Source organism: Mixophyes fleayi, chromosome 12 (assembly GCF_038048845.1).
Source record: "Mixophyes fleayi isolate aMixFle1 chromosome 12, aMixFle1.hap1, whole genome shotgun sequence".
Taxonomy (NCBI): domain Eukaryota; kingdom Metazoa; phylum Chordata; class Amphibia; order Anura; family Limnodynastidae; genus Mixophyes; species Mixophyes fleayi.
Window position 1 is genome coordinate 15,931,502 of NC_134413.1, and position 22,974 is coordinate 15,954,475.

At 37.5% G+C, this 22,974-nt stretch overlaps 1 protein-coding gene across 2 annotated transcripts in view; it reads left to right on the forward strand.

Annotated features, from left to right (window-relative positions):
- MDGA2 (MAM domain containing glycosylphosphatidylinositol anchor 2) overlaps nt 1-22,974 on the forward strand; it is a 241,464-nt gene that overhangs the window by 180,576 nt on the left and 37,914 nt on the right. For both annotated transcript variants that reach the window (XM_075192161.1, XM_075192162.1), the window contains exon 8: nt 6,346-6,494. In XM_075192161.1, the coding sequence (XP_075048262.1) occupies nt 6,346-6,494 (149 nt within the window). The remainder of the gene's footprint in view (nt 1-6,345; nt 6,495-22,974) is intronic.

Genomic DNA, 22,974 nt, shown 5'->3' on the forward strand with positions numbered 1-22,974 from the left:
CTGTTTTGGCAGCACAAGGGGAACCTACACAAATATTTGGCAGGTCAGGGGCGAACGCAGGATTTAGAAGGCGGAGTTTCCGCCCCCCCCCCGGAAAAAAAAAAAATAGCAGCTCCATTTCGGCGAGTCTGAATTCTACAGCAGCCGCGGCGCTATCAAGCAGCATCCGCGGCAGTGCTGTATTATACTACAATACAGCACTGCCGCGGACGCTTCTTTGACAGCCGCGGCTGCTGTACAGTACGTTGGTTCACGGAGGGGAGGGGTTTCTGGAGAACCAGATACCCCCCCTGCGTGCGCCACTGCAGGTGATGTTAATGTTGTGGCTGATCTGTGTATCTGTATGTTTGTATATATTATTTGAGTCAAAGTTATTCAATAAGATAAAATATGTACTCCTTTATCCCTCATTTGCCATGCAATACATATAACAATAATACTAAATCTCTATATAAAAATAGATAGACAGATGAACTATAATAAAAATTTCTAAGACATAAATGTGGACCGGATCACAATTCTAAATTAGTCAGGATAGCAGTTCCAGCTAGTTGCAATAGAAGTGTATGTTGATCATATACACATCACAAAATAGTTTGAAGAATAAATTCAAATATCGTATGCACAATTCTGCAGTCAGCTCACTGTTGAAATCTCAAATTATTTCTTCAGATGCTTTTCCCCACTATGGCTATTTCATCGCAGGCATAAAGTCTGACTTTTCAGTTGAGTGATGCATGATGGGAATTGGTGGCAGTGCAGTAATCCTCAGACAGCAACTGTAGATTCTCCCAAAAAAGCCCTTTTTTGTACCTTGAAGGTTTTGTTTTGTGTTTTATTTTTTTTAAATCTGTATTAGCATCAGGTGTCATCATTAGTCATTCATCTTAAAACTACAGTGACTCTGAAGTTTGACAATGACATTTGATAATGTCCAAAAATTGACACTATGGGGGGGGTATTCAGTTGTTAGCGATTTTCTTTTTTCCCAGCTGGGTAAAAAAAAAAAAAAAATCTTCCGTGGGTTTTTGAAAGCAATAGTGACAGTTTTGACTTAGCGCAGCGGGAAAACTTGTGCAATTCAATTGAAAAAGAGGTAATGCTGCCCCCGAGCGTTAAAAATTGTGTTTGCGAGATTTTAGAGGAGTGAAGGGGAGTTTTAACGTGGTCATGTAAAACACAAAAAAAAGGTTTTGCATACATTAGATTGCATTACACATTGATAATATCTACATTACAGTACTTTCTTTAGCATATTTTTTAATTGAACTATTTTTTACCATACAATCATCTATACCATATCAAAACACATTACTACATTCATAATTGTACCAAAAACATACATAAATATAATTAATTAGTGATTTTATTTTTTTATGTTTTTTTCATTTCATTATTTCTTCACAAGAAAATCAACTTACACAAGTTAGGCATTAGTGGTAAACATAGGCGTAACTTTTTTTCCACATTAATACATGATTTCAAATCATTTTCAGAGTTTTTTTATTTTTAACACACCCTAAGGAGGTGGGAGATAAAACAGCATATTGGCCTGTTTTACTCGCCGCGTTAAAAGACAATTGAATAGCTTTTAACGCGACTGCCTCTCGCACACCCTATACTTTCAATAGACCTTGTACTGGAGCGCGAGAGGACCGTTTCATGGAAAAAACCATAGCGTTAAAAATGGAATTGAATCACGGGTAAAGTTAACCCCCTCGAAAATGATAAAAAACAGCGTTAAATAACTTAACGCGGTCAAGAGAAAAAACTCGCTGACAATTGAATACCCCCTTATACATTGCAAATGTGTAATTTCTCAATGGAAAAGCCAAGGCAACAAGGGCTGCCTGATTCTTGAGCATTTAGTTGACAAGACTTTTCAGGTTTGAAGTTTGTAGCTTTGCTACGTTTGGATGGTTGTCGTAGGAAGTGTAATTTCTGCAGCAGCTGGAGAGCATAGGCTATGATTGAGGTTTACCAAGAAAATTCAAATAAGGCTTACCCTTTTAGTATTATTAAAAGCCGCGATCTCACAAGAGTGATACATTTCCTGAGCAGTCAAGTCTGCTTTCTATGTATAGTAATGCTCATCTTGTTTGAATCCATATGGTGCATTACTAAAGCTTTTAAGTCCAGACTGATCTAGTGATAAGTGAAGGACCCTGTTTCTAAGCATTTTCTCTTTAGGTCCCGACTCTCTCTCTCTCTCTGAATTTAAAATCACATTTCTCACTAATTTAATGCTAAAAGAACTCAATGCTTTTACTATAATGGCACTAAGCGATTTGATCAATTTAGCAGTAAAATGACCAATTCAAGTGATGGCTTGCAAAGAAGAGACTTCAAAAGGGCCAAATTATCCAAATTATAGGTCCAATTAATGTGAGCATACACACAAATATCCACTAAAACATTGCACACTGACCAATAAATGCACACATGCGTACACACACGCATAACACACACACAAACACTCAGCATCATCATCATATTATGCAGTTTCCCATCTGCAAAAGGGCAATTTAGCCACAAGTTCAGTACTATATTCTGCCAGTGCAGTTTATGCTGCGTAGTCGAAAATTGAGTAGTCAGAAGTGCTATGCCAACAATTGCTCTGCTGCGCCAATTCTCTTGGCAGTGTAAAGTACAGTATGCAGAAATGAGCAGAACATTTTCAGCCAAGTCCAAGAATCTATGAAAGAATGTGTTTTATGGCCATCGGGCTGTGAAAAATTGCAAAGTAAAGATGGATGTGAAGAAAAAAATGCTCTTTTACAGCAACTGATTGAAAAAAACATACAGTATATTGTAAATATATTAATTTTCTTAAAAAAAAACTTTTTAGATGAAACTAGTTGTGAAAGAGTGGTGAATAAGTTTACGGAAAATAAAACGCTAATGGACCAAAGAGACTCGCTCACCGGTACTTGCACTTGTTATTAAAGATGGATTCTACCTAATGCATTTGTTATTTTCTATTTATTTATCAAAACTCAGATGATATTCTGGCCACACCCAAGTATGTGCTGGTTATTTCGCTGGCTACAGGGTAATAAGTCAGCTAGATTTTTATAGGACAGGTGATGTCTACTCGAATTCCTTGTAAACACCCACTCAGTTCATACGCACTTCAACATTCTACAGACTATTATTTCTGGCGGTGTTAATCCCTTGATGACCGTAGGGTTTTAACCCCTTTATGACCAGATAAAATTTCACTTTTCAGGGTGTGTTAATTTAACTAACATTTAACTTTATTCTAGCCACTTCCTAGACCTCTATGGGGACAACAGACTTAGGCAATTTAAGAGACGGGTAAACGCCATCTTTGCTCCCTGTCTTTTTCAATGGATCTTGCTGAAGCCTCTCCGGCTTTGCAGGATCACAGATATTCTCTCCCCAGAGCAGCCCCGGCATGGCAAATTGCACTGGTACTTTATTATTTATTGCTGGGATTTGCAGCGACACAAATTGATAGCGACCAGGCTGGGGTCACAAATAGACCCCACAGTGTGCTAAATTACCTTGAAATAGGGATTATTTTCTCACCTTTTATCAGCATTAAGCTGTACCCGTTGCTTATTCACAGGAAGGGCAGCTATTTTATGGACATAACCAATATTCATATGAAAACCGCCTCATTGATGTTACTAGTTCCTAGTGAATTGATAGGCTGAATACTGAATCACCCACAAAATGGCTGCCTACGTTGAAGGAGACAGGTGCACTTTAACAATATTTTTTCAAGAAACAAGTGTTGTAGTTAATTTAGGTTTTCTTTTAAAGGAAAAATGGCTTCATTACATTCACAAATGCATTTGTAAGCACTCCCATAATTTAACAGGGTTTAAAGAGAGTGTATCATAATTTGTTTCAATTTATTTACCTTGCCAAATATGCAAGACTAGCAGAACTGCGGGGTTCTCATCATTTGAATAATCTCAATTTCAATCCCCTAAAATCTGAATTTTATAAACCGGATTGATTCCTTCTAATTGGACAGGTCACGTGATCACACAATTCATTTTTTCTAGGGTTCCAGCACACGTCTAATTGGGAAAATGGTGATAACACTCACTTAAGAATTCTCCTTGGAAAAAGCTGAGGTTCATGGGTATCATACAAATTATTCTGCAGCTTTCTTTCAATCCCTCTCCACTCAAGTGACTAAGGGGAAGATTTAGAAACCTTCTAAAAAGTAAAAGTGGAGATGTTGCCCTTAGCAACCAACCAGACTCTATCATTTATCTAGTACATTCTACAACATAATATCTAGCATCTGATTGGTTGCTAAGGGCAACACCTCCATTCTTCCTTTTTAGAAGGTTTGATAAATCTACCCTTAAAGAAGATTATGTAAGATTTACCCCTTTGTATGTCCATAATTTGACTATCATCATCAACATTTATTTATATAGCGCCAGCAAATTCCGTAGCGCTTTACAATTGGTATTTAGGTTTCGTTGTGGTGGTCCATTTATTGGTGTCATCAGAAATTCGAGATCAGTGTTATAATTTTCATATTAACTTATAGTTATAACACAGTCATTTTAAAACTATACCACAGAGTGTTAAAACAGGTTTTATGTAAAATATAATATACATTTAAGAATGTTCTAATTTATTTTTGCAGATATAAGCAATTATCATTTTAGATCGTTAGTACATTCCTTCAAACGAACTTACTGAACATGCAAGTGTTATATCAAGCAGCCAAAAATAATAGAAGCTCATAACAGTATTGATAAATAAAATAAAAATCTATTATTGTGCAATGTATGAATGATGTCATAATGTAACGCTCAATGGAAAACTAACCAATAAGTACAGAAAATGATATGGTTCGAAAAATGAGACAAGTGCAGGAATTCTACACTTACTGAAAGGGCGGATCTAGATTATTTTTTGGGGGAGCGAGGGGAGGGCGATTTAGTGTCGGCAGAGACAGGCAGGCAAGATTCTGTGTCTGCCTCCCGACCCTGCTTTGCTGAATGAGTTTCGGTGATGGAATCTTCGAACTTATACTTTATGTATTTTGCAGAATGCCATTATGCATTGTATTTATTAATTTATACCCTATGAATAGAGTTGGGACTATGGTCAATTCATTCTGTGTGGTGTGGTTGGGGTATAGAAGTGGAAACATTTACAAGCAAATTCTGCTGATGAAACATTCTAAATTTCTCGCCCAAGTGCAGAATGAGCCAAATATTCTGTGAAAGCGTTTTGAACAATATGCTGCTCTGCAAATTGGTAATTAACAAGTCTCTCTTTTTTATGATAGACTAGATAAAATACAATTGTTGCCATTTTCATAGAGCTACTATCACTTGGCATTTAACTTTAAAACTACAAGCTATCTGTATCAGATTTAAAATGCAGATACAACCCAGTGTCACCTTCCAACACTGCAGGTGAAAAAAATTGGGACACAATTTGGCCACGTTCTGATGCTGCTAGTCTGAACCCCAACCGGCCGAGCCAGACCCTGCTCTGCTAAACCATGCCATAATTTACAGAGGCCACGACACAAAAGTGGGAATCTCCTTTTGAATGCAGTGAATCCCTACTGCTTTTTGAAAATCGGGACCATTTGGGGGCGTGCATTGATTTCAAATTCCAGATCATGCTTTATGGTCTCAGAAATGTTTAACTAACATATGGATCTTTACATATAACTGTTATGGGGCTAATTCTATTTCCTTTTATTCTATTGTTTTTTTTTCCTTCATGTTGCTGTTAATGATTTACAGTTTGCCAAGTTTCATAGGGTAATCATGGTAACCACAGTCACACAACACGTGATGTAGTGACCAGAGAGTCTCTGAAATCCCCCTTTTCAACATGCTGGTTCATAGCACAATCCCCCACATTCCCTCCTTCCTCTGTCATCACCTGACCACTCAGGAGCTTCATGACTGACTGACTCTGACTCAAAGAACAGGCTTGAGAGCCAAAAGGCAAATGCATTCATATATTTATTGTATTTATTTATTCATCCATTCATCATTTATCTGCATAACACCACCATATTACACATCACTTTTCAGAGAACATTGAATCATTTACATTAGTCCCTGCCCCATTGAAGCAAAAGTTGTTTACTACACAAACATGTAGAAATATACAATCACATAGTAATTTGGAAAGGGGAAGACCAAACTACAGGAGACATCCTTAGAAAAACGAGCTTTCGGCTAAAATTCTAGGAATGGTGCTTAAATAATTATACTGCTATGAAGATTATAGAGTTAAATTTGATTTTACGCAAAACGTTTAAAACAGAACGTCAGTGTTTATTAGAAGTCAAGGCTGTTATAATTTGTTTTCACTTCTATTCAGGGAAGGCCTACCCCCCAGAGTTCTACTATGATACCTACAATCCATTATGGCAGAGCAAAGCCAGCGTTTACTCGTACAGTTTACAATGGACTCAGATGAACCCGGATGCTGTGGACAAAATAGTGGTGTACCGCTTGGGACTTAAACAGGTGATCGCTTTATTCAAATTATTCAATTACAATTTGTTTCCTGTGATTTGATTTTGGTGTCTTGACAATGTAAGTTGTGTACTAAACCATTGCAAAACTTCAGTGAAAGGGTAATCATTGCTCGTTACTTGCTAAAAATGGATTATTATTTTTTTGGTTACAGATGTACTCCACAGTGTAAGAATATGACAGGCAGGGTTGCAATCCTCAGGCTTTAAAATTGAATTCAATTTACAGGTATCGAAAACTTTCTCTAGCAATAAATTAAAAAGAAGAATACATGACTTATTCCGACAGCTACATTTAACTAGAAATGAATTATTTTATGCATGTAAATTTGCACTCTTTCTTCCACACAGAACAATAGGTATGACTGCTGTCTTTTAATCTAGGAGTCTACAATAAATGAACCTGAAGGCTTCTTGTTTGTGTGATTGCTTTTTGCTCACAATGAATGTTTAGGAGTGAGGTCTGAGCTACTATAAAATAATATAGCTGTCTCCCGCTGAAGGATTTTTCTACAAAAATAACATATGTGCCAGTGGCGGAACATGAATAGATTCTCGCAGAGGAACAATCTACTGCACAGAGGCTCAAAATTACCGACAATACGGTCCCCGAGTTCTGCTTTTGCATTGTTGATCCTCAGAATTCCGTTACGTACTGGGTCAGGCACACATATTCATATGTACCTACAACAGTTTGCTTAGCGTATCTTGTGTGAAGGAGCTCGGCCCGGAAGCGGACATTAGGCCAATGAACACAATTGCAGGTAATTCATATCTCAACGCATATGACACTACTGTCAGTCTATGACTTGAGAAGCAGAATGAGGGAGGGAGGGAAGGGTAACGTAGACCATGTACTGTAAGGGCGTTCTGATGCACATGCAGCCGATTCAAGTCCTGTATTTGTCACAAGTGCGCTTATGTTCACCCGTATCATTTGCACTCACTACAGGAAGGGTGTTATGAACTTGCCCTTAGAATTGCCCTTATCCAAGATGGCCCGGGACAGTCTCATGAAGATTCCATCTCGGATCTCATTTCCTGTTTGGGCCTAGAAAAGGCACTTCCTGTTTTGAAGCCTTTGCCTGAGTATTGTGTTTGTATCTGAATTGATGCTTCCACAGAACCTCGCTCCCTTGTGATTTGGAATACAATTGCTTGATATTTCTACCAGACCGTTATCTGTCTTGAGAGTGTGGATTCCACTTGCTGGATATTTGAGATTTATATATATATATATATATATATCAAAATAAATCCTGTTTACGACAGAACTGCCTGGCTATTGGGTTCCGTTTGTGATGCCAGAAGTTTGACGAAGGGACTGGCTGGGCTGGGGGGCAAGAGGTCTACCCCCTGGGCCAATCACACAGTGGGCTACTTTGGGAACAGTATTACCTGCATTTTTATTCCATTCAAATTTTACTAATAGACTACTGAGTCGAGTCTCACCCCCCAGGCTAACATTTGCCAGCCAGCCCCTGACTACAGGGTAGATGTAAATGCAGACTGATAGAGATGACTGACAAGGCATAGTGTTTGATTTAAAAGTTACATCAGTGGCGGAACTACTATTGGTGCAGCAAGTGGGATGCAGCGGGGGCCCATGGCGATAATGGGGCCCAACTGCACGCAGAACTAACGAGCTGTGGGCCCTGGTTCTCTCTACCCCCACTTCCCTGCACCAGGGCTTACAGCTCGCTAGTTCCACCAGGGCCATCTTTTCCATTGGGCACGATGGGCAGCTGCCCAGGGGCCCCACGGGCAAGGGGGCCCCATAGGCACGGCTCTTAATGAGAATAAATATTCCTGCAAAAGAAAAAACCTGCAAAAAAAAATCTACAAGGGTCACTGAGCAAGTACATCTATCTATCTCTATATATCTATATCTGTATCTGTATACATCTATATATCTATATCTATATCTAGGGGCCCCGGTGCACTGCTTTGCCCGGGGGCCCATAGTGTTGTTAAGATGGCCCTGAGTTCCACCTCAGACATATGCGTTCCACTAGCTTTCACAGAACTACTGTATGGAACTAAGATATACTATTAAAACACATTGTATGTACAGTGCAGATTGAAATAATCTTTATGTAATTAATGTTTTATGTCTTCTTTAATTGGACATACGCATGTACATATACTGCAGTCTGTTCTGTGTATCTACATACAGCAAGTACTGCGTAGTCAGAGCGTACTTACACCTAGATTCAAATTTAAACGTATCTTGAGATGCGATTGGAATTGAACACGGTTGGAACTACACAAAAGTTTGGTGCTTCTTTTAAATACGCAACTTCTAAGTTGCATTTGGACATAGATCAACTATAGAAAGCATTTCCATACTGCCGCATCTCACCGAATTGTCACAAAAGCCGGATAATGGGAATGGTGTTGATCTCTCCTAGAGTGACAGCTTACCCCTGGCGAGGTGCGGATTTTAGCGGAGGAGAGGTATTCACCAGGGATTCCCGCAAGAGAATATGGTCTTAGATGCTCTCAACCGCAGGTCACGATCCTCTAGGGGGCATAAAACAGATAATGCGTAGAACCACCAGGTAGCTGTAGGGCAGAAGGAGTGAAGCAGTGAAAAGATGAACTGCAGAGGCAGCGTATCATGTAGGTTATAAAAGTAATTTGTCAATTTCATACACAAACATCTCTAGTACCATGCCGTAGGTTACATATGTCAGGAATGTAAATGATTCAAAATCCAACAAGTTACGAATGTCAACAGTCATTTCCCCCAACTGTATAAACTTGTCCCATCCAGAAACTCATGTTTTCTCTTTGTAAATCCTCCCCTTAACATTGTATACCAATAATTTACTGATCATTAGACAAATAACCTTTCTAGAGATGTGCAGATCATTGCCCTCTTTTATAAATGCTCCTCTTGAAATATGTACTGCTGCAAGTCGCAGGTCATCTTATACTAAATAATAATAAATAAATTCAAATCCCGATTTATATACCTCTCATCCTGAAAACCTGAACTTGTTAATGGAACCCTATAAATTTAAGAGAGGAATTCCACTTTGGGCTGATCTATTCTGCATCACTGATCATTGGCCATTAGAACGTTGAGGTTTTTCTTACTGTATGTACAGTGTATAACGTTATTGTGCATAGTTACTGGATTAACCTTCTACCGTACTTAGCGGCTGGTTGATAAAAACTCAATAGTATAAGCTAAATGCTGTATGTTATTGCAAGTCCTCTATGTTTGTGCTTTATCATTAAATCAAAGCTCTTCTGTAAATGTTCTCCTTGGTGAAAAATAAATGCATTAACCTGTGCCGGGGCTCAAAGATAGGCCAAACATGCAGTACAAAGGAAGCTTTTACTTTCTCTACATACAATTAAGTCATTATTTTGTTAGGCAATGAGCGAATCTCTAAGATGGTCATCAGGTAAACATATTCAATGAATGTACTGGAGAAGAGCGCTAGGGGAGCTTTCAACAAAAGGGTAAAGTGTTTGTTTACTGTGCTCGTTATGTACATTAATGTAATACTGGGTCAAAGCATGTGTCTACAGTGTTCTGTGAGTGTTTGTGCGTGTGTGTCTGGCGGTGGTAGTCATTACCGCGACTACCACAACGCCGACAACAGTATACCCGACTTTAGAAATGTGAACCTGTCAATCACGAAACACTGCTATGGCCGCGGGTTTCAAATCACCACCAGCTCTGAGAGCCGCGAGCAGAAATGACTCACGAGCAACGAGGCCAATTGAATTCACCCCCTATGTATGAATATATCTCTCCAAACCGCATTCTGCACTAAGGGGGGGAATTCAATTAACGGCAATTGCGGTAGAAATCTCCACTCAGTTTTCCCACCACCTCTATGGGGTGGAATTGCAGCGAAGTGTCTCCAGGAACGTCCGCAAGACACTTCACGGCTAATAAGCCTGGAACATAAGTATTTTAGGAGAGGACCGTAAAAGTTAAAATTAATTAAGGAGGTGGTCATAGCGGGCAGAGCTGTGAGCTGCAACATTTTTACTTTTGCTGCTAAAAGCATTCCCATTTTGGATCACAATATAGTAAATGGTCACACAAAGGACCCGATTCATGTTCGGACATAGGCCAGTTTGCGTAGGGTTATTTTATTTTATAATATACATTTTTTTTCTACACGTTCTGTTGTGACCTTACATTGTACATATGCTTGTACGTATACTGCAGTCTGTGTCTATATATGGCGAGGAACGTTGAGGCTGGGTGTATTTGATTTGAATACGCACGAAAAAAACGGAAGTTCCGTTTGGACTTGAGTGAGACCGAAAGTTTCTGCACGGAGAAAACAAAAAGTGAGTGCACAAACGGTGAAATTGCACTGAGAATATGTACGAAGCTTTCACCTTTTTTTCTGGGTTCATAAATCACCTTTATCGTGTATTAGCAACTAATAAAATCTAAATGATTTGTCATATTATAATATTAACTTGCAGAAGTGCTTAATGTTTGACTATTTCTATTAAGAATACCTCTCACCATCAGCAATTTGTTGAATGGAATTGTTATAGATTCGAAATCGAGCCATTGGTTCCAGTGCGAAAAAGACTTCAAATAATAACCCTTAGACAGTATTTTCCAGTTCATTTCAATGTCAAAAAAATACATAAAGTTGCTTAGAAGGCAAATAGAAAAAGTATTTGAACTCCTGTACGACACTGTGAATTTTACATTAAGCAGAAGAAAGTATATTCCTTTCTCTTCCCCTGCTTTATCAATGTTCTTTGCATCCTTATCTTCTCCTCTATCCGCGCTCTTCTCGCAGCGCAGACATTACTTTCTCAAACTTGAAACTAATTTCAAAGTTGGCAGTATAGAGTCCAGGACATTATCTCGGTCTCAGCGCTCTCTCCGTTGCTTTTGTACATTAAAACTTTATTGTACCGTATTGTTTGCAGATCAATCTTTGATAATTTAATATTGCAGGAATTGGATCTTGCGCTCAAAAGCATTTATTTATTTATTTATTTTAAAGCTGGGTTTTATGGATGGCATAAATCACTATGATACCTGTGGCAACCGGTGATTTAAAATTGTCTCACGTCCCAGGAGCAGCAAACGGCGCTGGCTTGATTTCCACAGGACTAGATTTTTAGTCTGCAGCGTAAGTGAAGTGATAAATCTCACAGTCTATTAGCTAAAGTGCGTTAGTTAAGAGACCAGAATATATGGTTAGCAACAACTCGACGGCTAGCAAAATGTATGACATTTCTTGACCAGAAAAGGAATATTTTTGAGGACATGACAAGAACATGCTTGATGTTCGTTTTTTAACACAGGAATTACAAAACTTTAGAATGTTTTCTTTATGTATTTTAGTTAATGGTGGACTCATCATGGAGATCATGCTTTAGTTACTTGCTCGTCACTGCCTTATTTTTGTGAAATTCCTTTCCACGCGTCAGTGTTTTTGATGGAACCCCAAGTATCAGTGTGACGCATTCTGGAATTGTATTAAATGCAAGATAATTCTGTTGCATTGCTGGTTAAACAGTTTCTGCTAGTTTAAACCAAGAGCTTAGCCTCATTTAAAAAAAAATTACCCATTGGGCTAATTTTATTTGTCTGGCCCCCAACCCAACACCACTGCCAATTTACTGCACATAACAAAGTCGAATTCAAATGTTTATTATATATATCATCATCATCTATATACATAGCTTCACTAGTTTCGCAGCGCTGTACTCACTCACATCAGTCCATGCCCAATTGAACTTTACAGTCTAAATTCCCTAACACACACAGACTAAGAGAGACTAAGGTCAATTTAATAGCAGCCAATTAACCTACTGGTAGTAGTACATGCAGATTCCACACAATTAAGGAACTCATGACCCCAGTGCTGTGAGGCAGAAGTGCTAACCACTAAGCCACCGTGCTGACCAAGTATATAAGTAATATAAGTAATAAATGATTAATGTATACACAGTTATATTTGTTATAATATATAAACAATACATAGTTTACATATGATAAATTAATATATAATATGCTTTATAAATAACTATGGGAGAGGCTACAATTAAATGTACACTAAGAAAAGTGTGTATGTATATGTGTATATGTGTGCATATATATATATATATATATATATATATATATATATATATATATGTATATATGTGTATATATATATATATATATATATATATATATATATATATATATATATATATATATATATATATATATATATATATATTAGATACAGAAACGGTGCGCACGAAAGTTAAAAGTTCAGTATTTGGTAGTGCTAATTCTTAATCGTTGTATAAGTCCACGATACTTTAAACACCAGCAGACCGTACTCTGCGCGTCATTCCCTTCTAACACCCGATCTCCACGGGGAAACAAGCGTATATATGTGTATATATATATATATATATATATTTTTATATATATATCTATATATACGTATATATGTATTCATATACATATGTATGTATATAAATGTGTATATCTATATCTCATATATATATATATATATATATATATATATATATATATATATATATTCTAAAGAGAATGTAATGAATTAAATAGTTTGTTTGCTCTTTTATGCTATAGGTAATCTACACTGTCACATTTTGCCTGTGTCACCTCCCCCAGCTCTCCTCCTGTCCTGTGCTAGCAGACCTCTCGGTACTTGTCTGCAGCAGCAGGCTGTGTCTGCAAGACTGCGAGTGTGCTGGCTTTCAGTGTGGGAGAATAGAGTGACTGACGGCAGACTTTGATTATTCTCCAATCAAGAATCGGTCACAGACGTGTGCAGCAGTAACAATACTTGATTAGACCAGTGATCATGTATCCGTTGAAACCAGAGCTTGCAGCTTCTCTGTAAATGCTTCCCAAAATGAATGATGTACGCTGGTAGGGGTAATTGGCACCTGAATTTTGTTTTAGAAATAGAGAAAAAAACTTCAGCATAGTGCTGTCCTTGCATTACTATCTCTGTCTCCCCCAAATACATTTTGCTATAGGGACCAGTGATTGCCAGCCATGGTCAGAGTTCATTTAATAACATAGGGCCTGATTCATTAAGGATCTTAACTTGAGAAACTTCTTATTTCAGTCTCCTTGACAAAACCATGTTACAATTGCAAGGGGTGCAAATTAGTATTTTGTTTTGCACATAAGTTAAATACTGACTGTTTTTTCATGTAGCACACAAATACTTGATAGCTTATTTGTATACCGAAATTTAAAGTTGATATTTGTGTGCTACATGAAAAAACTGCCAGCATTTAACTTATGTGCAAAACAGAATACTAATTTGCACCCCTTGCATTGTAACATGGTTTTGTCCAGGAGACTGAAATAAGAAGTTTCTCAAGTTAAGATCCTTAATGAATCAGGCCCAAAGTATTTAAATGTAATCATCTCACTGAACGACACCTAATCAACACGAGGAGAACATACAGGGCCTGAGTCATTTAGGAGAGCACAGCATAAAAATCTTTGCACCTGGGCAAAACCATGTTGCGTTGGAGGGGAGGTGGGTAAATATAAAATGTGGGGACAGATTTATAGTTGGGGTAGGGCATATCCTAGATCAACTTTAAATTTCAGTGTAAAATAAAACTATCAAGTATCTGTGTGCTACATGAAAAAAAACAGCCAGTGTTTAACTTATATGCAAAATATTAAACTAATTTGCACCCCTTGCATTGCAGCATGGTTTGTCCTGGAGATCATGTACTCCTTTTTTTGCCATACTTTTCTCAATGACTCAGGCCCGCAAACTCTACACAGATAAAGCCATGGTGGGAATTAAACCCCTGACACCAGCGCTGTGAGACAGCAATGCTAACCACTCTGCCACCCTGCTGCCCAGCCCTATTGCATTGATAGAAAGTCTCTGTCTAGCATAATCTTTCACTTTAACATGACACATTATTATTTATTCAAACATTATGCAGAAAATTGTAGCAACTACTACTTTTGGGATGATTAAAAATATAACTTGTCTTATTATAGAATAGTTAAACATGTAAATTGGGGTGTTGTCCAGGCTGTTTGCAGACAGCTACGTGTGCTAGGTTATAGATAGACAGGAAATGCTATATGCATAATGTCATTAAATAATTCTGTGTATGTGGAGTGTAGATATAACAACCAATAACGTTCTGCCCTTGCAACAAAGAAAAAACATACTTAACAATTGTGATATCATTGGGGAGATTCCCGATTTCAACCTTCGTGTTTCAATTCATAATGAACGTTTGCCAATGTGGAACTGAAGTGTCATTTTTAATGAGATGACAATAATGATTTATACTTTTCACCTGCAAATTAAGTACTCTCCGTGCTGATCATTGGATTATTCCAGTTTGCAGTCTATTTTTCAAATAGTGCTGACTCTCTTGAGGAAACATTTCAGTTATAAGTGAATTTGCTTTTAATTTACGAAGTATTCCGCCCCATGTATATCGCTGCTTCATATTCAGTGCTGATTGTAGTATTGATAATTGATTGCCTATGCCGTGGTCTCTGTGGAACTGTGAAACAATTTATTGCCATTAATTCATTTTGGGGGGGAAGTGAATTGCAATGTTTAGGTTTTTGTACTTTGGTAGTGCTAAATGTTTGCTATACGCAAAAGACACAGAGGGGAGGAACAAAAGTTAAAAGTAAAAAAAAAAATATCCGGAGAGAATTTACAGTAGAATATATGGGGACAAAGTGATACCATCAGTGAACCATGTTGAAGCTGAGAGCTGTTAGCAGAGATATTGTACAAAAAACAATATTCCCCACACAATGACCCCATGCCTATGGAAAGACCCCTTTCTCTGGACAATGCCAGTTGTGGTACTACCATACTCGGTTTTGACCAAACAATAAAGGCAAATGTAGAGGTCATCTGCAGATGAACGGCCAGTAGCTCAAACAACTGGACAAGTCATTCTGGTAATTGAGCCGACAACTTGCGTCTACTATCGGCACTCAAATCCACAACGCATTGCCCTATTACTGCCATAAGTACACCAAGGGCATGAGCGGAATTAGCAGTGCAACCTCTTTTGGGGACTTGAACCATGAGTAAGGTAGAGCTACAGTCAAGGTGGAGCTACTTATTGAGCATGCGGTATTGGTAAACTCATGGTTGTAGAAGGCGGATGCTTTGAATGAAGCGCCAAGTAGCCTGAAGCCTTATAAATGGCCGAGGCTTGTTACCTGGTGCACAGTTTGTAATGGCGGCATTGAGTTGCATGAAAACAATCCTGTAACCTCTTGGGTTAGTCATCAGGACCAGCCCAGATGCAGCTAGTGTTGAGGGAAGGTGAATAACCTTAACATGCTGTCCATGAAGGACTGTCCTGTCCTTCGCACTTTGCTTGACTGTACTGAAGTGAATGACTGACTGCCCTGTTAGCGTTAGAATCTACAGTTAATTTTATATAAGTCTTTGTTTTTACTTCCCCAGGATAATTGATTAATCATCTAATGTGACTTCCTGTGAAATCATAATTCTGTAGTGTAGTAAATTAACAGTTTAGGCGACAGAGATGGGAAATAGATAAAGATAAAGGGCTTGAGTCATTAAGGAGAGCAAAGCATAAAAAATGAGTAACTTTGCACCTGGGCAAAACCATGTTGCATTGGAGGGGGAGGTAAATTTAAAATGTGGGGACATATTTATAGTTGGGGTAGGACATGTTCTAGATCAACTTTAAATTTCAGTGTAAAAATAAAGCTATCAAGTATTTGTGTGCTACATGAAAAAACAGCCAGTACCATTGTAACATGGTTTGCCCATGAGCAAACTTACTACTTTATTTTTTTGCTTTGTTCGCCTTAATGACACGGGCCTGAAATGTTATTTATTGTTCCATATTAAAATACATGTGCGACAAACGTTTTCTTAGAGGTATGAAACCTGTAAGAATTTTCTTAATTATAGTATCCCTTTATGGTATAAACTGACTCGAAGTAAAAACATCCATTCATGGAAAATAATCCAAACTAAATTACTGTAAGGAATTGAAAAACAATTTGTTGTGCGATTTACTAAAAGTACAGTTTCTAAATCAAACAACAAATCAATGGCAGATGTTATGGTGGAAATAAATAACTTATCTTAGCTGCCAGATGATTTACACAATTGATTTTTTCAGTGTGTTAACAGCTCAGTTTTTTTTAAATAATTTAGCAGGATTTGTTTTATGTTATTCTTTTACATTTATCATTTTTGATGTGTGTTCTCATTCCTATGATTACTCATTCATTTATATTCTGTTAGTTTATATTTATTCATTTGTATATATATATATATATATATATATATATATATATATATATATATATATATATATATATATATATATATATTTCTGTAACTCTACTAGCCATTATGTTTAAACCCATGGGGCCTGATTCATTAGGGATCTTAACTTAAGAAACTTCTTATTTCAGTCTCCTGGACAAAACCATGTTACAATGCAAGGGGTGCAAATTAGTATTTTGTTTTGCACATAAGTTAAATACTGACTGTTTTTTCATGTAGCACACAAATACTTGATAGCTTATTTGTACACTGAAATTTAAAGTTGATATTTGTGTGCTACATGAAAAAACAGTCAGTATTTAACTTATGTGCAAAACAAAATACTAATTTGCACCCCTTGCATTGTAACATGGTTTTGTCCAGGAGACTGAAAATAAGAAGTTCCTTGAGTTAAGATCCTTAATGAATCAGGCACATGGTTCCTATCTGTCACCAACATTGATTGTGATGTCATAGCACCCAAGATTACCCTAAGAAACTCATTCTTCCATTCATTCATTCATTCATTAGTTTATTCATTAATTCATTTGTTTATTCATATTCTCCCACCTGATAATAAAGTAATTTGCATATATCATTCTTCATGTATCTATATTAGATACCACTTTGATATACTGTATATTAACTTTGCTTTCTTGTTGAAAAATAAACAATAAAAATGTTGAAAGTATCTTAGTTTGAAAATTGTTTTCAAATAGGGGATACAAATAAAAAAAATAAAAGAGTTGTCTGTTATACCATGAAACATTGGATAGAAGATTAATTCCTAGCTGAAACCATAAATAAAAAGCTGTTGGTCAGTCCCACTGAGTGAATATGAGTCATTTCTAGATAACAGAGATCGTGTTTCCAGCGACACAGACTCTATTTATAACTGAGAGCAAATTATTATCATTTTAAACCTGCTGAGGCCCTAATAGGATTAATTAAAAATACAGATGGTTTTCTGTTTTCTATGCCTTTGTATAAATAGCGCAATCGTCGTTATGGATTTTTTAAGACCTAGCAAAGAGCTAGATTAATATAGAATGAATTATGTGTCTCTGATATATGTTGTGAATTATTTTATCATGGTATAAGACCTACTCGATTTTCTGCATTAATAAAGTTTTCTCTTCTTAAACATTCCAATTAAAAAGTGAAGCACTAATTATTTGATTGAAGTATGAAAGAAATTGATAATGCAATTAATATACAGTTATGTAATATTATGTAATATTAGAAATATAATACCACTCTCTGGTAGCTATAACCAGTCTAGAAATATAGATTCACAATTGTTATTTTTGGATTCAGGAAATAATAAGCAATATAATGTGGTATTATTAAAACATAATAGTTACATATTACCATCCTCACTATTTTTTTTTTGTGCATTGTTTTTAATTATGTAAATATATATTCTGTAATGAAATATATATTTTTTTAGAGTTTGTGGCTGTGTGCTCCTTTATAGTCCTGTTTCTGCTGTGAAATATTGTTATGCTGTAGGATGCACATATTTATATGTATATACAGGCCACTTAGATCACATTTCTTCTCCATTCTGGTCTTTGGTCTGAACAACAACTGAACCTCTTGACCATGCAATGAGTTTCTGCCGCATGATTGGCTGTTTAGATGTTTGCATTGTCGAACAGGTGTATAAATAAGGTGGCCACTATATATATATATATATATATATATATATATATATATATATATATATATATATATATATATATATGTATGTGTGTGTGTGTATAATGGAAGGAATGTGATTTTGCAAAGTACTAATAATTAGAGATGCTCACTGACCCCTATGAACTGGTTTTGGATCTGGATTAGCTTTGTGTTTTTGGTTTTGGATTTTTTAGAAAAAAACATAAAAGATGCTAAAATCACATAATTTTGCTCTTTTTTTGTTCTTACATTATTATTAACCTCAATAACACTAATTTAAAGTAATTTGCAGTCAATTTTGACCACCTCACAGGTCACAATATTATTTTCATACACTTTTAAACAAAGACTGCAGCGACCTGGCTGGATGGTAAGCGACAGAGCAATGACACAAACACATAGCAGTTCCTAGCACATCTAGGACACATTGGCACACAGCAGTGGCAGAAAAGAAAAAGGGGGTCCTCCCTCCCTCCCACCCATCGTTATGTTGGATCTTAAAAAGCAATCCAAAAATATCAAGATCCGACGACGTAACAGTAACGTTTTGCCTCATTTCCAAGTCCGACAAAGCATGAAAGTACCGAGCCGGCTCAGCACGGTACTTGGATCTGCTAAGTTCGGGTATGTTCGGTTCTCGGGGAACCGAGCCTGAGTATCTCTACTAATAATGGCAAATAGTCAGAATGTGTTTGAAGATTTTTTTTTAAGTTTGGTGATAATAATTCTGGTAGGTCACATTAGAAGCAGTGATATTGGGTGATCAGAATAATGTGCATGAAGCATTTGGGCTTTGTGTGATTCTCTAAGGTGACCCATTCCATTTGCTGGTTTGTGACAACCCACTCCCACCTAAGACAAAACAGTAATTGCCAAGTATGCAGATCAGGTTGTGATTGGTTAGTTCATCTTTCATTCAGTGTTCTGAAACCTATATAGACTTCACAGCAATCATTTAATAAGTCCATATGTATCTCGGTAAAGACATTCCTAACCTATCATCTACACATCAGGTAGAAAATCAGTCTATTACTGGGACATGGTTATTTTTCAGTCTATAAATTACTCAGTTTATTCAATTGCCTTTTTAGTTAAAAGGGTTCTCCAACTTCCCCAAACCACAATTACTGCCCCCGTACCTCTAAAGGCTCTTACATCCCCAGGAACAAAAAAAAAAATGGAGTTCTGTATCTCAAAATAAGTAACCCACTACTTGCATGGCTCATGATTCTGGAGTTATGGTTGTTTAATCACAAGCAGAAAATTGTAGTTCTTCCAGTGTAACAACAACGGTCATTTCAGGTGTTATTTAGAGTAAATATGTCCCAATGGGGATACTCCTACACCAATGCTTTGTGAAGAGGATCCTTAATATGGTGAGGGGTTTTGTGGTGGTAGAGAATCCCATTTTAAATGTCTCAAGTGTCAAAGACAAGACAGCGCTGGTAAAATCAGGAGACATCAGCGATGTACTAATATGTTACAGCTTCTCCGTCACTGAGGTCTCTTCTGTATGAACCGTCACAAACTTACTCTGTAACTGTGTGATATTAAAATGTTCTGTGTTTTATAATCCTTTTTATAGACCAGTGTGCTGGGAAAATGACACTTTTATGGACTGATTCATGGGCTATAAAGTTTATTGCTCTTTTGTTTGACAAACTTACACTGTAAAAGTGACTTTTTCTGTTAAGTTTATTCTAAACTTTACCAAAGAAAGATGTGTAACTATTGGATTTTTAACTAGACAATATTATTTTGTATCTGTTATTAACGTTCACATATATTTGTTTCAAAGTATCAGTAACTTGTTAGAAAGAAATGTTTATCATAAGCAGGGTGAGAATTACTTTCCACGCAGATCTCACATTTGTTGAATTCAGAAATAAGAGAGTGAGGCGCAGAGCCGGATTTAGACCTCATGGTGCCCTAGGCAAGATATTGGTTTGGTGTCCGTCCCCCCAGGCCCACCCCACGCCCCCCCCCCCCAGCCCCCCCCGCCCCCCCCATGCACCCCTTCACATCCCCCGCCTCCCTGAAACAATCCATAGCACTATATTTTTTTTAGCATAGCATATACTCCTATAGTTAAGTAGAAGGGTAAACTATGTGCCGCCGCACATCACGCTGCTCCTCCTGCATCACACTGTGGCCCCTCATTACTGTCCCTCTCATCACACTGTGCTCTCTCTTATCATTACACTGCATCACACTGTGGTCCCAGTAGTTAAAGAATAATGTCCATGGACCCTATATTTTGTCAAAGGATCTACCAGAATTTTGAATTATACTGGTCATATGCTCCATACGATGAATATTAAGCTCAGTGGTCGAAGTGGAAGTTTAGAAGTGGCGGTATGAAAAATGAAAAAATGGTAGTGGGAAGGGCAGCGCTTTCTAGTATGTGGAGATGCAGCCACAAAATTGAACCCATGGTATATGAAGGGAAAACCCCACCCTCCCAAATAATGGTAGATAACAAAATAAGGTTCAGGGCGCAAATGATGTGTACCTAAAGCTAGAATTGATTCTGTTTGTGTACATTGATGCAAATAAACATGTTTCGGCTGGAACAAACACATATATAAACAATAGAATGTGCACAGTGCAGAGCACAGTATGAGATAATTGCACTAAGCAATGCAATAAACAGTATGCTCGGTAAACAAAGAAGTGGCCAAATGTTAATAGGCAAACTGATTAGGGGTATGAGAAAATGACTAAACAGTCTGGGAAAAACTAGTATAACAAAATTGAAAAAAGAAAAGGAGAGAGAAAAAAAAGAGTCCAAACACACATGAGTTGGGGCCATAGCCCATAAAATAAAAAGTAAGTGGCTATTCAATGTACGATACTGCCGATATACCTTATTAATGTGTAGGTTCAAATGTCAGATGCAGTTACTGTCCATGCGATACAGGTTTCCAAAGCACTTACTTCTTTTATTCCAACTGGAGTCGTGGTCCAATCCGGGGCAATGTCTTCCTCCTATAGTCGCGGGTACTCTTTCCTTATCGCCAAGAAGATAGTCAGAAATCCCGTGTAGACAGTGTTCTAATTCGGAGGTGGCGCATGCGCGCTCCAGAAATACAGATGCCGGCTGGTCCCGCCTTGTTGCTGCCGTGTGTATCGTGTAAATTGTTAAAAACTTCTAGCATGCCCCCCCTCCCCCCGCGTGAGTCACGGGCGGGGTCGAATTTTTTTCTTTTTCTTTTTTTTTTCTCCCTTCTTCCCCCCATCTGGGCCCCCTGAGAGCCGCTAGGCCCTAGGCAGGTGCCTAGGTTGCCTAGCGGTAAATCCGGCCCTGGTGAGGCGTACATATAAGGCAAAGTCTGGGCAAATAATAGTTAGTGGTAAGTTAGCTTAACTAGCCAAGGCGTCTGCCAAGTTTAATGTGCAGAGCCATATCTGGTGCCAAGTCTAATATCCACAGCTATATCTGGTGCCAAAACTAATGTGCAGAGCACTATCTGGTGCCAAGTCTAATATCCACAGCCATATCTGGTGCCAAGTCTAATATCCACAGCCATATCTAGTGCCAAAACTAATGTGCAGAGCCATATCTAGCATTAAATCTAATATCCAAAGCTATATCTGACACTTGGTTTAATATTCAGAGCAATATATGGTGCCAAACTAATGTGCAAAATATTATCTGCCGCCAGATCTAATATTCAAAGCCATATCAGGCACCAAGATTAATATCCAAAGCCATATCTGATACTAAGACTAATATCCAAAGCCATATCCGGTACTAAGACTAATATCCAAAGCCATATCTGATACTAAGACTAATATCCAAAGCCATATCTGATACTAAGACTAATATCCAAAGCCATATCTGATACTAAGACTAATATCCAAAGCCATATCTGATATTAAAACTAATATCCAAAGCCATATCTGATACTAAGACTAATATCGAAAGCCATATCTGATGCTAAGACTAATATACAAAGCCATATCTGGTGCTAAGACTAATATCCAAAGTTATATCTGGCACTTAGTCTAATTTCCAGAGCAATATCTGATGCCAAACTAATGTGCAAAATAATATCTGGCACAAAGTCTAATATCCAGAGCCATATCTGGTGCCAAAATGAATACACAGAGCCATATCTGGCACTAAACCTAATATCCAGATCTGGAGCCAAGACTAATTTCCTGAGCTATATCTGGTGGTGCCAAAACTAATGTATAGAGTCATATCTATCACTACATCTAACATTTATAGCTATATCGGCACAAAGTCTAGTATCCAGAGCCATATCTGGTGCTAGATATACTTACCTGCTGTGCTGACCTCTCCCATTTGTATTATTGTTTATTTATACAGCGCCAATCATATCCCGCATCTGTCCCTGCCCTAGTAGTTTTAGAACATGGTCCATCTTCTAGCTTCAGGTAACGGGCTTGGTATAGGCACCGTATTTTCTGCATGGCAGAAGCAGGGAGCGGGCTGACAAGTTTTGGATTTAAATTTAAATTTTGGCCTAG